Source organism: Hemiscyllium ocellatum, chromosome 43 (genome assembly GCF_020745735.1).
Source record: "Hemiscyllium ocellatum isolate sHemOce1 chromosome 43, sHemOce1.pat.X.cur, whole genome shotgun sequence".
Classification (NCBI taxonomy): Eukaryota; Metazoa; Chordata; class Chondrichthyes; order Orectolobiformes; family Hemiscylliidae; genus Hemiscyllium; species Hemiscyllium ocellatum.
Window position 1 is genome coordinate 32317307 of NC_083443.1, and position 16931 is coordinate 32334237.

A 16931-nucleotide genomic window follows, 5' to 3' on the forward strand; every position below is an offset into this window, starting at 1 on the left:
TTTGAATTAAAAGCTCATCTCAGTAACGATGACCATGAAACTATCATCGATTGTCATAAAAAACTCATCTGATTCGCTACTGCCTTTTACTGAGAGAAATCTGACATCCTTATCTGGTCTGGACTACATGCGACTGCAGACCCAAAGCAATATGATTCACTACGAACTGTCCTTGAATTGTGAAGTGTGCCACTCAGTTCACAAGCAGTTAGGAATAGGCAATAAATGCTGGCCTTACCAGTGACAACCACAACCAATTAAATAATAAAAAGTGAAAAGTAACTTATAATTTGAAACACCTACATTAGTAACCATAGGTTTCACTTGTTAAACCAACAACAACTTGAATTTATATAGCAGCTAGGACATGGTAAAAGCATCTCTATGCCTTTTACAGGCTCAAAATAACACAAGGAATGAGGAAAGAGATTCCTGAAGAAGGGCTCATGCCCGAAACGTTGATTCTCCTGCTCTTTGGATGCTGCCTGATCTGCTGCGCTTTTCCAGCAACATATTTTCAGCTCTGATCTCCAGCATCTGCAGTTCTCACTTTCTCCTCAAAATAACACAATCATAGAACAGAAAATTTAAAAAAAAATCAAAGAGGAAGGCTTTCTTAAAAAGACAACGATACAGATTTTGGGAGGGAATTCCAGGATCCTAATACATCTTTCAACCATGGATTTAGCAGGTGAAAGCAGGTTTCAAGATCATGTAAAGAAAAAGGGGATGTGAAGATAGATTGGTAGTTTTCAAGAACAGTGAAGTGTGGGTTTTTATTTTAGAATGGAGTGGTGTTAGGTGATGTAAAGGGACAAGGATATTCCTTGATGAGAAAAACCATTCACAACATTGGTTAGAATGGAGGCCAGCAGATGAAGCTGATTGTTCAGGAGTTTAGGTGGCATTTGAGGTGAGGGTTTCAAGGAGGCAGGGGATGCAACCTATGAGCACATCCAATTCACAGAGAGGATAAAGGTTTGACTAGAAAAAGATTCAAGTTCAAGGGTAGGAGTAGTGGAAACATGAGGAGGCTGACTGAAATAAAACTAAAGTGCTGGAGAAACTCAGCAGGTCTTGCAGCATAGAGACAGAAACAGAGTTAATGCCTTGAGTTCAACAGGCTCTTCTTCAGAAATGAAGGCTTTGGAAAAAAATGGTTTTGTTTGTTGTTGACAAAGAGGGAGGAAGAGCAATTGGAACAAATGGTGAGAGCGCCCATTACTAAAGGCAAATGGAATGCTAATGGCTGTACAGGACAGCTGTAGAATAGATGTTAATGGTATGTGTAAATAGCAGAAAATAGGTCAGGTATACTAAGAGCAAATCCATGCAAACAAGACACTTGGAGGGGCTCAGTATGTATAGAAAAATAGAGTAAAGATTAGATTAGATTACTACAGTGTGGAAACAGGCCCTTCGGCCCAACAAGCCCACACCGACCCGCCGAAGCGCAACCCACCCATACCCCTACATTTACCCCTTACCTAACACTACGGGCAATTTAGCATGGCCAATTCACCTGACCCGCACATCTTTGTGACTGTGGGAGGAAACCGGAGCACCCGGAGGAAACCCACGCAGACACGGGGAGAACGTGCAAACTCCACACAGTCAGTCGCCTGAGTCGGGAATTGAACCCGGGTCTACAGGCGCTGTGAGGCAGCAGTGCTAACCACTGTGCCACCGTGCCGCCCACTGGTATGTGTAAATAGCAGAAAATAGGTCAGGTATACTGACAGCAAATCCATGCAAACAAGACACTTGGAGGGGCTCAGTATGTATAGAAAAATAGAGTAAAGAGATGTCTCAATCAAAACGAATAGGAACTCCTCATTGCTTCTTTCACTTGTTATTACAGATTAACATAGGTGAAAGGCTTTTAAATGTTTGACAATGGGCAGTAAAACTTCTCCTTTGAATAAAGCCATGGACTGCTTCAGTAGTGGGCTACATGATTCAGCCAGACCTAATAGGGAATTGGCAGAACCAGACTGACAAAAACAAACTGACCACACAAAACTCCTGTAATTTGTAGCTTCAGTTTATAATTATGGTGTGCCCTGTTTATAGCTGGCACATCAATAGATGAAACTACAATTCAGAATGCAAATATGGCCAATGTTTAATTAGCCAGGCAATTTGCATTCAAGTGAAGCTTCCAGCCAGACTGCACTATAGGGTGTGGTACATTTGCCCTTATTTATATTTCAGAAAATGTTTTTCTTTATTCTTTCACGGGATTTGGGCATCATTAGCAATGTCAGCATTTCGCTAACTGTTCTTGAGAAAGTGATGGTGAGTTATTTTCATGATCAACATTACTGCTTCACCTCCCGGAGTAGAATGATCCATATTCATCCAAATTGCCAGCTCAACAATATTAGACTGCAATAGATTTAAAGTCAGTCACCCGGATCATACATTAGATTAGATTACTTACAGTGTGGAAACAGGCCCTTCGGCCCAACAAGTCCACACCGACCCGCCGAAGCGTAACCCACTCATACCCCTACATACACCCCTTATCTAACACTACGGGCAATTTAGCATGGCCAATTCACCTGACCCGCACATCTTTGGACTGTGGGAGGAAACCGGAGCACCCGGAGGAAACCCACGCAGACACGGGGAGAACGTGCAAACTCCACACAGTCAGTCGCCTGAGTCGGGAAATGAACCCGGGTCTCAGGCGCTGTGAGGCAGCAGTGCTAACCACTGCGCCACCGTGCCACCCACATTGCTTTAACAAATATCTAAGCACATGTCATTTCAAAGCACAGCCCATTAATATTAACATTTAACATCGCCGACAAAGGGTTAAGTGTTTTTAGAGCTCTTTTAGGTTTTGATCAGACAGTTAGAACTGGACCCACATAAAGAGCCCATATTGAACAATTGAGGCTATTTGTCCTTGACTCATTGACCTGTCAGGGATCTGGACCAGAGTCAGGATACTCAGATATTTAAATAAAAAGTCTATGATTCTAGAATTGCAGATTTTTTGAGTCATAGTGATGTACAGCATGAAACAGACCCTTCATCCACCAGATATCCTAATCTAATCTAGTCCCATTTGCCAGCACTTGGTCCATATCCCACTAAAACCTTTCTATTCATATACCCATCCAGATACCTTTTAAATGTTCTAATTGTATCAGCCTCCACCACTTCCTCTGGCAACTCATTCCATACACATACCACCTTCTGTGTGAAAAAGAGACCCTTTAGGTCCCTTTTATATCTTTCCCCTTTCACCCTAAACTTCTAGTTCGGGTCTTCCCCACCCCAGAGAAAAGACCTTGTCTATTCACCCTATCCATCCCACTTCATGATTTTATAAACCTCTATAAGATTACTCCTCAGCTCCAGGGAAAACAGCCTCAACCTATTCAGCCTCTCCCTATAGCTCAAATCCTCCAACTCTGGCAACATCCTTGTAAATCTTTTCTGAACCCTTCCAAGTCTCACAAGATCCTTCCTATAGGAAGGAAATCAGAATTGCACGCAATATTTCAAAAGTGGCCTAATTATTGTCCTGTATAGCCGCAATATGACCTCCCAACTCCTTTATTCAATGCTTTAACTGATAATGGAAAGCATATCAAATGCCCTCTACACTATTCTATCTACCTGTGACTCTACTTTCAAGGAGCTATGAACCTACACTCCAAGGTCTCTTTGTTCAGCAACACTCCCCAGGACCTTACTATTACGTGATTTGCCTTTCCAAAATGCAGCACCTCACATTTATCTAAATTAAACTCCATCTGCCACTCCTCAGTACTTTCTAAAGAGAAAATACAGAGTTTCATTTTCCAAATAACAGATAAAGTTGTTACCCAACTATACAAGGACAAGAAAGATGGACCAAATAGCCTCTTTTGATGGTTCTGTAATATAACAGTCACTGAATATTCCCAGGTTTTGACTGTGAGAGAAATGCCTGTAAAAACAGACTACCTCTTCCCTGGATATTCTTCTTCATTTCTGAAAGGTCAGACTGCTTATGGTTAGCATCTTTGATATACCCATTAGTGCTGATGATACCTTTTCACCATCACTTTAAGGAAGGCCTAAATTGTGACCCCAAATCCTGATAATCCAGGGAAAAAAAAACACTCCAGGCAACCCAACTCTATTTATACTTGTATTTCCGACTCGTTCTTCCAGTTTTGGAGTTTTAGCATTGACTGTTCCCACCGCCTCCAAGGTATCAAGCCTTCATTGGGATACAACGCTACAGGTAACTGGCCACCCTAACATACCTGGTACAAATGGCACATGGGTCTCTTTGACTATGTGACTGCTAAATGAAGCACAAAATCCTTTCCTTTACTCAACATAACTCCTGACAGAAGTAGCTGCATGTGTAATTATTATTGATAGGAAGTGAAAACAGCAAATAGGACTGTGGACACAGCACCCACTGAATCACAAGGTTTAAACTGTCTCATTAATTCAGCTGAGATACAATCTTGAAACACAAAGCCTCAACATAAATAGTGCAGCAGTCTCATTTTTGAAAAAATAGGAACCACAAATAAAGCCAGAAATTAATTACAGATGTTCCCGCTGCCCTCTACCCCCCCCATATCTGTGGGTGATACGTTCCAAAACTCAGAGGTTCAGTGGTTAACACTGGCTCACAGCATCAGGGACCCGGGTTCGATTCCTGCTTCAGGCGACTGTCTGTGTGGAGTGTTCATATTCTCTCCGTTGTCTGCGTGGATTTCCTCAGAGTGCTCTGGTTGCATTAGTCAGGGGTAAATATGGTGTAGAGGAATGGGTTTGGGTGGGTTACTCTTCGGAGGGTCAGTGTCAACTTGTTGGGCCAAAAGGGCCTGTTTCCACACTGTACGGAATCTAATCTAAAAAAAAAACCTACCAGGGTTGTTCTAAAATCGCTGATAGTAGCATTTAAATGGAAAACCTAACTCCCCAACAGCCCCCTGGAATTACTTCTGGAATGTTCCATGTAATATTTTCGGGCCACACAAAACTATGGATAACTGAAACCGCGGAAACAGAATCAGAGGATATGGGGGTTCTACTGTATCTCCATTGCTCCTAGTGCTTTAGTACAAGACATTTATCATTGATATTTCTGTGCTAGAAAAAGGGTACAGAGGAACTAGACCAGGACGCCAGGTGGTAAACATTGATTTTTCATGAGATTTTCCATTTTGTCTATCCACATTCATTATTTGCATAAGCAATACAATCAAAAATCTAACATTCAAGAGTAACGTGTCCATAAAAAATTAGGTAAACATCTCAGGCACCTACCTTCACGTCTACTTGCATTGTGGTTTTGTCAAGTTCTACATGTACTATTTTCATCCCAAAATATTGAGCAGCCTTGTCAAAAGCAGCATGAGCACTTTTGGGAGCAACACTGGGAAAGGAAAAGACAGGATTCAATGCTGGTATTGACTGTTTCAGGCAATGAGCTGAGTGATGTAGCCCATATCTTACGACTAATACCAACGTTAATGGCAAACTGCCTGTAGTGTCCAGAAATGTGCAGGTTTGGTGGGTTAGCAATGGTAAATTATAGGGATAGAGTTGGGGGCTGAGTCTGGGGTGGAATGCTCTTTGGAGGGTCATGCACACTCAATGGGCTGAATGGCATCTTTCTGCAGTGTCAAGACATACACAACTATGGGTCAAGTCTGGAAATGAGAGATTAGAATAGTTACATGGCTATTTTTGATTGGCACAGACTCAAATGGCCGAAGGGCCTTTTTCTGTGCTGCAGATCTCTATGACACCGAAGGAGACCAAAGTGCATAAAGCCAAATTTTACTGCGGATGTAAAAACATTCAATATTTATAAGTATTTTCACTGTGACCTAGTTCCACATCAACTGCATTGCTCGATGTTATTCTTCTTAAACGGGAGGTGATGAAAGCATGGTGAAGACTTGTGGTGGCCTAGTGACTACAGGCTGTAACTACATTGTGACGGTTGACATTAAAATAATGAATGGTAAATGTTGCCATTAATTGTTATAGTGGGACATACAGCCAAGAATCATTTAGACATGAAGCATCTTTTGATAAAGCATGGATACACTGCAAACCCAGAAAGGAATCATGTCATCAAATGCAACAGCTCTATAACCAGCACCTTCTGAAACCGCTCACTGTTTCAGCACAGAAGCTTTCTACAGTTTTCAAGTATTGAGACAGTGATCTGCTCCATTTGCCAGCTTCTCTAACTAGATCAGTTTTCAGACATGTCAGTCAGAAGTAAGGCTGATAAATCTTAAGGTCTTAATTAACCCTTAATTTGTAGCTTGATCCCAAAACAATGCAATGATGGAACTTTCTCAGGCAAACTTGCAAAATGCAGATTGACACAAGTCAGTACAAAAGCTCTGCTTGTATAAAAGACTTACATTTATATGGCACTGGTCACAGCCTGAGGACATCTCATAATGAAAGAAAAGGAACTCTGCGCTAAGCAAGATCCACAAAACAGTGATGAGATTATGACCAACTGATTGCTTTTATTAAGTAACGGTGGCTGAGGGAAGAATCTGGCCTCAAGACACCAGGGAGTACTGTCCTGTTCTTCTCGAAAGACTGCTGCAAGATCTTTGACAACCCCTTGAAAGGTCAGATGGGACTGGAGTTTAACTGGAAGAAAACATCACCCAAATTGGGGCCATTCCTGTATCAGCACAGATTTTATATTGCAGGGTTCTAGAGCGGGTCTGGAACCTACGGTCCTTAGAGTCAGTGGCAAGGCCTCTACTCTCTCAGCTGCTAATGCTGTTTATTCAGTCATTTCACAGGTCTCAGGAAATCTCAAAGCATCTCCACAGCCAATAAGTTATTCTTTCTAACTACAAACTCTGTCCTTACATCAGACAAACATGGTAGCTGATTTATACACAGTAAGATCGCACAAAGATCACTGATTCAGAAGACGAGTCAGTAAACTGCTGTTCTTTGACAATGAATGTTCTGCATCCTCAAGAGACCTAGCACCTCAGTCTGGTTTGGAAGACAGCAAAGCAAACAGATCAGCACTCCCTCGCCACTGTGCTGAAGGTCAGCCCAAAATCCACCCAAGTTATTGCCGTTCTCAATTAGCAGAAAGGTTTCCTGCATAAGGCATTTCAAAGCAATTCATCAAATAAGAAGCATTTAATGCCTTTCTGAGACATGATCAAAGGCTGCACACACTATGCAAGTTTGTTTATAACTCTTCCTTTCCAAATTTCCAAACTTTTCACAGACGACGAAATGTAAGTTTCCTTTTAAGCTCTGAGGTAATATGGCTTGGAAGCAACGCACTTGTCAGCCTTTAGGTTACTACATTATAATATGAGACAGGAAGAGTGCTGCTGGGACTCTAAGTATCGCAGTCATGTCCACCAAGTCCTTATGAGGGAGTAAGAACTTTAATCCTTCTCACCAAAAGCCTAATCACAATTTTACAAAAAGCCAGTGACCTTTCCAACATAAACACACTTCAAACATTTATATTAATTTTACACACTGAGGGACACTGGCAGATGACAGAACCTATTAACAATACAGAGACCAGCAACCTAAAGGAAAGGTTTGCTAAACACTTTCGCATTAAGATGGTGCTTCCTCCAAGAGCCACAGCCTCTGTTCCTAGACGAGGATCAGTAGACAATGAGACACAAGACGTCCCTGGGTCAGCTACATATGGTGCTGCTAACAGCCAAAGAACAGCGAACATAGTGATCCCACACAAAACTGAGTCTGTGAATTTACTGCAGGTTAAGGGCACAAGTTCCACAAGAATTAAGCTTTCAAATGCAGCTTAAAGTCAAACAGTTCAGAGTGTGTTTGTCATTCCCACCCACTCATAAGACACACACAATCCCTGCCTTCATTTACAGTTGGCAAGGATGATTCAGATGGCACACATTCTTAAATATGTGTAAATATATTTTGTTTTGAGCAACGCGAGTCTAATGAGAAATTTTTAATCCAAACACAACACATGGCAGGGCTGTTCATATTACACATTTTCACAGACTACCATTCTATCACTGTCATATTGTGATAACACATTCTGGGTTGTGATACAGATGTCAGCTTTCATCAACATTTGCAGTCCTTGGGTGTAGGTACACCTACAGCTGCTTGTTGGGAGAGTACTCCACGATGCTGGTCTAGCATGAAAAAACAGCCATATAACTCCAACACAGGATAGTGTGTAGCTTGCAGGAGAATGTGCAAGTGTGGTGTTCCCATACCCCTGTTACCCGTGTCCTTCCAAATGATAGAGAAAGTAGGTGTGCAATGTGCAAAGCAGCTTTGGTGACTATAGTGTTGGCCCAGACTGTGTAGCAGAGTGGCGACTATGTACGGTGGAGATGATGAATAGGGCGTCAACCACGTGGGACACTTTGTCCTGAATGGTATCAAGCTTCTCGAGTGTTGTTGGAAGTGCACTTACCCAGGCACAAAGTCAGTATTGCATCACATTCCTACTTGTGCCTTGCAGATAGTGAACAAACTTTGGCTGTAGGGAAGTAAGTCGCTCACTAGAAGTGAAGGGATTGAAAAGGTTTATACAGACAATTCTTGAGCTTAGAACCCAGGATGATAAAAGCATAGCTGCCAATGGTGCGACAAACAAAATCATGAGATATTCAGTGGCATCATTGCACAGACAGCATTGACAGATTGGAAATTTAGATGTTGAGCCTCCAATAAATCTGAAGTATTTAACAGGTTGGAGAAGCTTTGAAATCATTCACTATTTAGAACTGAAGCAACAGTACAAATCAAATATTCAAAAATCCATTTGTACTGAGTGGAAAATACACCCACACCCTTTTCAATGAATACAAATATTTCGTAGTTACTTACATTTCAGGATATTTCACTCCTCGCTCAGCTCCAAGGTCTCTGTAAGCTTTGCAAGCCATAAGGATGCTTTCAGTCCCACCAGATGTCACCTGTGAAAGCAAGGATAGTTTAGATTTCCGACCTTTACATTTTCCTATCCTGAGACATCTTTCATTACCTAGAAACCTTTCACCATGCTACACAAGCCAGCACTTATTCCCCTATGATGTAAATTCGTTGGCAGACTGAGCTGCATTGATATGTGATGAATAACAAGACCTTGGAATCATGCAGCCTAAAAGGAGGCCAGTCAATCCAATGTGCTTGTGCTGGCATAAAGAGGTATCCAATTCATTCTACCCTGTTGCTATTTACAATGCATTCTCAAGCATAAGCAAGGCCTCAGTGTGGGTAGCATATCATCACTTGTGATATTGTGGATTGTGGATTAAAATCTCACTTGAGCCCATAATGCAGGCAGACACTTCAGTGCAGTACTGAGGGAATGCTGCACTGACTGATAATCTTCTGAACAAAAACAGTAAACTGTAGTTCCAGCTACCTTCTCAGATGAGAGCAAAGATCCCAAGCACTATATCTTAAAGAAAGATATGGTAGTTTAGAGTCATGAATGTTAAATACTTTGTCATTCAATGAACCAATTTATTACACTCCAGTTCCAGTTATGGACTCAACCTTGTTCAAAGTTCCTTCAGTTCCTCCGATTCTCCTCTTGTCTGTTTCTTCAGGCTGCCCTGGTTTGTACCCCCTTCCACTCTTCTTCTCTGCAACTGCCAAACCAATCTTTCCTGATTCACGTGCTTCCTTCACTAGCTCATCCACAGATCTGATCAACTTCTATGTTAGAGTATGATTTGCTTGTTGCACTAGATAGACTGTGGAAGAAATGACTCTAAGAAATATAAATTTAAGTCATTAGGGTTCCAGAGGACGAAAGGACTGCTCTCCCAATACAATGAGAAGACTGGTGGGGAGTTTAATCTGAAGCCAAATAGTGAAGTAAGCAACATCGCTTTTAAAAAACAGGAACACGCACTGAACATCAAGTGTTCACAACTGAACACAGAATGTCCTTGTGAACAGTTGATAGAAAATGTTTGAATTTTTGCCTAAAATCAGCAAAGCATTTTAAGCTGGTAAACAGAATAAGTAGTTCCTTAAGTGTTCAAAACAACTGGAGCATATAAGCCATCTTTAGCCGTAGTTTTGAAACTTTTACGATAGTTCACTTCAGTACTTCATTGGCTAGAAAGTGCCCTGGAACATCCAGCTTAAGACAAATTAAAGTTCTTTCTTTCTCAGTCTAAAACCAGGGGACATTCTCAGAATAAAGAAGCAGGTCATTTCGGACTAAGGTGAGGAATTTCTTCACACAGACAGTGGTGAGTCTATGAATTTATTAAATCTGAGGAAACTAAGTCATTGAGTATGTTCAAGACAGACAGGAATAGATTTTGAAACATTAAAGAGATCAAAAGGAAAATGTTTTTGAGATGGAAGGTCAGGCATGAATCTTGATCAAATGGGCCAATGGGCTGAGGAGTGGCAGATGGAGTTTAATTTAAATAAATGTGAGGTGCTGCATTTTGGAAAAGCAAAGAACAGGAATTATACACTTAATGATAAGGTCCTGGGGACTGTTGCTGAAAAAAGAGACCTTCCAGAGCTGGTTTATAGCTTCTTGAAAGTAGAGTCGCAGGTAGATAGGCTAGTGAAGGAGGCATTTGGTATACTTTACGTTATTGGTCAGAGTACTGAGCACAGGAGTTGGGAGGACATATTGCGGCTGTACAGGACATTGGTTAGGCCACTTTAGGAATACTGCATGCAATCTGGTCTCCTTCCTATTGGATGTTGTGAAACATGAAAAGGTTCAGACATGATTTACAAGGATGTTGCCAGGGTTGGAGGATTTGAGCTATAGGTAGATGCTGAATAGGCTGGGGCTGTTTTTCCTGGAGCATCGGAGGCTGAGGGGTGACCTGATAGAGGTTTATAAAATCATGTGGGGCATGGATAGGATAAATAGCAAAAGTTTTTTTTTCTCTGGATAGAGGAGTCCAGAATGAGAGCATAGGTTTAGGATGAGAGGGAATAGATATAAAATGGACCTAAGGGGCAACTTTTTCACGCAGAGGGTTGTGCGACTATGGAATGAGCTGCCAAAGAAAGTGGAAGCTAGTACAACTGCAGCATTTAAAAAGCATCTGAATGGGTTTATGAATAGGAAGAAATTAGAGGGATACGGGCCAAGTGCTGGCAAATGGAACTAGATTAGCTTAGAATATCTGGTCGGCATGGACAAGTTGGACCAAAGCGTCTGTTTTCATGCTGTACATCTCTACGACTCTATGATCTAGTTGTTTGGCAGAGCAGACTCATGGCGCCAAATGGCCTACTCCTGCTCCATTTCCTATGCTCCTTTTAGTATATCAAGCCAAAGCACAATTCAATTACAGAAAGTCCCACAGACAAAGTCAGAATCTGGCAAAGTGATGTGGAGGATGGTGAAAGGTTATCACAGATGGACGTGTATTGTGGAGCAATTGGATCTACCATGAGCTTTCCGAACTATGGAACAGGTCCAAGGAGTCAACTGGTCAAAGTTCATATAGTCATATGTTCTTATCTGGATAAGTGCTGTCTCGTAATTTACAGTCTGTACACCAGCATTCAGAGCTTAACAATCATCACTGGTTGAATAGTTTAGGGTTCCTTTAACACTCTAACACAATACAATTCCTCATGAAAATTTCAAGCATCCTCAACAGTTTAAATATCATGCTGTCCTACTCCATGAATCAGCACAGGAGCCCTAAGACTCATCGCAAACAGACTGACACAACACTAACCTGCAGCGTGAATGGCTCAGATGTTTGTTTTAAACAAAAATTCGATAAACAAAACAGCTGATTAATTCTCAGGATATCAGCATCACTGATCTAGCCATCATTTAATGCCCATCTTCTTATTTCTGCAAACTGGTGAGTTTTGTGGCTTTTTCTTAAACTGCTTGTATGTTTAATTAAATCTCAGTGGTCTGATGGGTCACTTTAGAGGGTAGCTTAGAGCCAAGAACAATGTAGGGCTGGAGTCAGGTCGACAACCAGACTGGATAAGGGGGGGGGGGGGGGGGGGGGGAAGATTTCCTTATACAGACAGCATCAGTGAACTAATTGGGTTTTGACAATAATCACGGTGACAACTAGATTTTACTTCCAGTTCATTTAAGAAAATAAATAAATGTAAATTCAGGCTATTACATTATTAAATTGTAGTTTTTCCTGCAGACTGATCTAGCCACCCAGAGGTCACGTATATGAAACCACAGCAAGGCGAGTTGTGAAACTGAGCTCAATAAATGTGGTCACTTGTGACGCAATTGAAAAAATGTGACCACTGACAACTTATCGGAAAATCCCAATGGGTCTACCGAACTCCTTCCAAACAATAGAACCAGTGACTCTCATTTGGTCGGGCCTACAAGAACACAAATGTGCATTTATATAGCACCTTAACAGAGTAAAATATCCCAAGGTGCTTCACAGGAGCAATCACCAAACAAAATTTCACACCAAGCCACAAGAGATTTTAGGAAGTGGAATCAAAAGTTTGGTCACAAAGATAGGCTTCAAGGAAGAGTGCGACAGAGAGGTGGAAAGTTTCAGGAAGGTGTTCCAGAGTGTAGCATGTAGGGAGCTGAAAGGCATACTCAGTGGTGGAGCTATGAAAATTGGAGATGTAAAAGAGGTCAGATTGCAGAAGCAAAATGATAGCTAATATTTCATGAAGTGATTCATCATTCAATTTTATAGTAAACAGAGTGCTTTAGAAGATACTTCACTATCACCTTGACCTATTGAGGAAATACAATAAATGCACACATTCTGAGAGCAAACTGTGATCTGCATTGCCAAAAAAGGACATAAGATGCAGATTCAGCAGTAACTTTCAAAGGGGAAACAATGGAAAGAAAACAATCTGCAGGGAAATGGGAAAAAGTGGCAGTAAAAGGATAGCTCTTCAAAGAAAGAAAAACGGTACAATGGGATGAATGCTGCATGTTGAAAATTTCTACAAAAGCACAGCAATCTGCTGTTCAGTTCTTGTACTTATCTTTTTAATCATTTGAGGGATATAAACATTGCTGCCAAGGTAACCTGACATCTTAGAAAGCCTGAATCTGTTAGTTTGTTAGTTAGTTGAATGACGCAGCACCAATACAGGCATTATTATTTCAATAATCTTTTAGTCTTCACCAGTCACCTGGTCCCCATTTAGTTGAACTAAGACATAAAGGCAACAGCGAACACTTATAAGCATCAATTTCAAATGTAACAGCTGCACATTGCCGAATTCGACATTCACTACACAATAACCCAGAGATTAGTCACGGTGGTAAAATAAGCACAGCCCTTCCCATTCAAGAAGCAATAATAGGCTGTGTGTCAACTCTTAACAGTAAGACAATATATTCAATTATATGCACCACTGTAAGGGAACATGGAGCCAAACTTGAATATAGACTGAAAGCAGCAATTCCTGGCAGAAATACAGCTGATCTGACAGCATTTGCGCAAAGAAAACAGAGTTAAGGTTTAGAGTCCAGTGACCCTTCTTAGAAGTGTACAGCAAGGAAATGGACTCTTTGGTCCAACTTGTCTGCACTGACCAAACATCCCAATCTGACCTAGACCTATTTAGAGTCATAGAAATGCACAGCATAGAAACAGATCCTTCGGACCAACTCGTCCATGCCAACCAGACACCTGAACCTAATCTAGTCCCATTTGCCAGCACTTGGCCCATATCCCTCCAAACCCTTCCTATTCATATGCCCATCCAAATGCCTTTTAAATGTTGCAATTGCACGAACCTCCACCACTTCCTCTGGCAGATCATTCCACACATGTACCACCCTCTGTATAAAACGTTGTCCCTTAGGTCCTTTTTATATCTTTTCCATCGCACGCTAAACCAATGCCCTCTAGTTCTGGACTCCCCTACCCCATGGAAAAGACCTTGTCTATTTATCCTATCCATGCCCCTCCTGATTTTATAAACCTCTAGAAGGTCACCGTTCAGCCTCCTAAGCTCCAGGGAAAACAGCCCCAGCCTATTCAGCCTCTCCCTGTAGCTGAAGTCCTCCAACCCTGGCAACATCCTTGAAAATTTTTTCTGAACCCATTCAAGCTTGCCAGCATTTGGCCCATATCTTCTAAACCCTTCCAATTCATGTAGTATTTAAAAGGCATCTAGATTGGTGTAACTGTATCGATATCCACCACTTCCACGACAGCTCATTCCATACACAAACCATCCTCTGCGTGAAAACTTAACCCCTCAGATCCTTTTTAAATCTTTCCACTTTCACCTTAAACCTATGCCCTATAATTTGGACTTTCATAAAATTCACGAAAGAGGAGGAAAATAACAACAAACTGCCATTTTTAGATGTCACAGTAGAGCTAACGGTCAATGGGAAACTTCAAACCAGCATCTACAGAAAACCAACACACATGGACCAAATATTGAACTACAGAAGCAACCATCCCAACATCCACAAACGAAGCTGCACTAGAACCTTATTTCAATGAGCCACCACACACTGCGGCACAGAGGAACTATGCAGAGCAGAGGAAAATGACCTATACAGTGTATTCAAAAAGAACTGGTACCCAATGAACACAGTCCACCAATTTCTCAGCAACATACCCCACCAAGCAGACAGAACACACCCAGAAACCCAAACCACTCTCCCCTACGTCAAAGACATCTTGGAAATGACTGCCAGACTACTCAGACCTCTTGGCATCATGGTAGCCTACAAACCCACCAACACACAAACAGCAGCTAATGAACTTGAAAGACCCTATACAGACAACATGAAAAACTAATGTCATTTACAAATACCTTGCAAGAACTCTAACAAACATTACATTGGACAAACAGGAAGAAAACTAGCCACCAGGACACATGAACATCAACTAGCCACAAAAAGACATGACTTGCTGTCACTAGTATCCTTATATACAGATGAGTAAGGACACCACTTCCACCCTAGGAAAAGCCAAACAGAGACACACACGAGAATTCCTAGAAGCATGGTATTCCAACTGGAACTCTATCAACAATCACAATTACTTGGATCCCATTTACCACCCTCGAGAAAAAGAACAGGAAATGACATCACCAACCCAAGGAAACCTAAACACAAACAGAAAGCGGGCCATGCACCAATGCTTCATCCAGAGGTTCATAATGATGTTAACTAGTGTGGTGATGAAATGTCTGAAAATGAACCTTCCAGCTTAGCTAGCAATTCTACATCCAGAATATTTATTTAGCATCTCAACCAACTCTTGCGATTTCTTAGAAGGGTTGAAACGTTAACTCTGTTTTCTCTCTACAGATGCTGCCAGACCTGCTATGTTTCTCCACAATTTCTGTTTTTGTTTCAGATCTCTGGCATCTTTGTATTATTTTACTTGAATACAGATTGCAATCCAAAGTATATACCCAATATTTCACCCACTGAAAGACCAGTATATACACAGACATCATGATGAAAGCAGGAATGTTACAAGTAGTTTCACAATCACCCTTTCGCCCATTATTCTACTGACAATAACTGTACTGACAAAAGAACTGTATGAGCTATTCATGTACATATGCACTGAACATAGACACAGACCTTGGCAACATAAAAATGCTGAATATTTGCTCCCAAGGTTTTCTGGAGTACACCAGTATATGCCTGCCTTCATTTATAGACTTGTATCCCACTCCTAGCTGCTGCCCAAGTTAAACTGGCAAAAATCCCTGGAGAGAGTTTGGCACAGTCCTGAACAGTTATGTAACCTCCACAAGGTAGAAGGCTACTTCTTCCCAAGCCAGACTCAGGTATTTTTAAAATTCCTAATTAAAGTAACTGAAGTGGAATGAAATTTTCTCCGAAGAAAAATATAGTCACAATGATCATTTAAAATACAGAGGCAATTTGGTATTAAATTGACATGGGATGAAAAACAACAGCAATAATTTCAGCAGCACAGCATGTACACACATTGCTCCTGTGTTAATTCCCTGACTTAGTTATCCCATTAAACCCATTCCCCAGCAATTAGCCCAACAATTTTAAAAAATCTTCCGGTCATTTATCTTTTACTTTTGAACAGCCACAATGGATTCCACCTCCACTGCTATTTCAGTACCTTGATCAAAGCCTATTTAATCATCCCCACAAAGAAATTTCTTTTGACCTGCTCCTTCAATTTTGCACTGTCCTCCCTCAATGTCTAATTGAGAAGATTAATGAATGACAGATGCACAGAATATTTACTATTAGCTTGTCAAAGTGATTTAAACCCACTTGATAACAAGAAATGGAATGGGATGCACATTTACAGAAACATAGATGGTGGCTATTCTACCCATTGTATCTGTACTGACTCTTTGAAAAATATCTATCCAATCAGTCCAATTTCACCCTTCCTGCTTTTTGTCTGGAACTCTGCAAATGGTTCCCTTTCCAGTTTCGATCATGTCAGACTTCCTGGAGCTACACGATGAGCTGTGACGTCTTTTCCAATACTGGCTTTCAGTCCAAATTCGGGAAACCTTGTCTAATCCCTCAAGACACACAGTCTAGACTGAAGCATAAACAGAGCTGGATGCCATGAAACCCATTAGAAATGATTCTTGGGAGAAAGCAGAACACTGAGTGGACGCTGCTTGCCAGCACTATATTAGAGAATTCATTTATTTGCTTGGTGTATTTATGTGTCAGTCATGAGGTGTCACTTCAAGCCAAGTATCCTCTAAGTCTGACATTTTGCCAGGAAATTGCTGATGAAGATGTCTGTCTTCTGTGAAAGGTCAATTAACCGATAATGAAGGTGAATAGAACAGCACAAATTGGAGGGTTTTTTATATTTATACATATAACCACACCAGGGATTGATGGCAGAGACAACAATTGTCACAGTGAACACCCCCATATCTACCAAACATGCATGCACCTCCTCTCCCATTACTGACTGAATATCCTTCTCTCTTTGGTGGTC

At 41.2% G+C, this 16931-nt stretch overlaps 1 protein-coding gene across 2 annotated transcripts in view; it reads right to left on the minus strand.

The window, feature by feature from the left end:
* sgpl1 (sphingosine-1-phosphate lyase 1) overlaps window positions 1–16931 on the minus strand; it is a 74062-nt gene that overhangs the window by 22123 nt on the left and 35008 nt on the right. For both annotated transcript variants that reach the window (XM_060854258.1, XM_060854259.1), the window contains exons 7-8: window positions 8866–8954; window positions 5290–5398 (exon numbers count right to left, since the gene is read on the minus strand). In XM_060854258.1, coding sequence (XP_060710241.1) covers window positions 5290–5398; window positions 8866–8954 — 198 coding nt within the window. The remainder of the gene's footprint in view (window positions 1–5289; window positions 5399–8865; window positions 8955–16931) is intronic.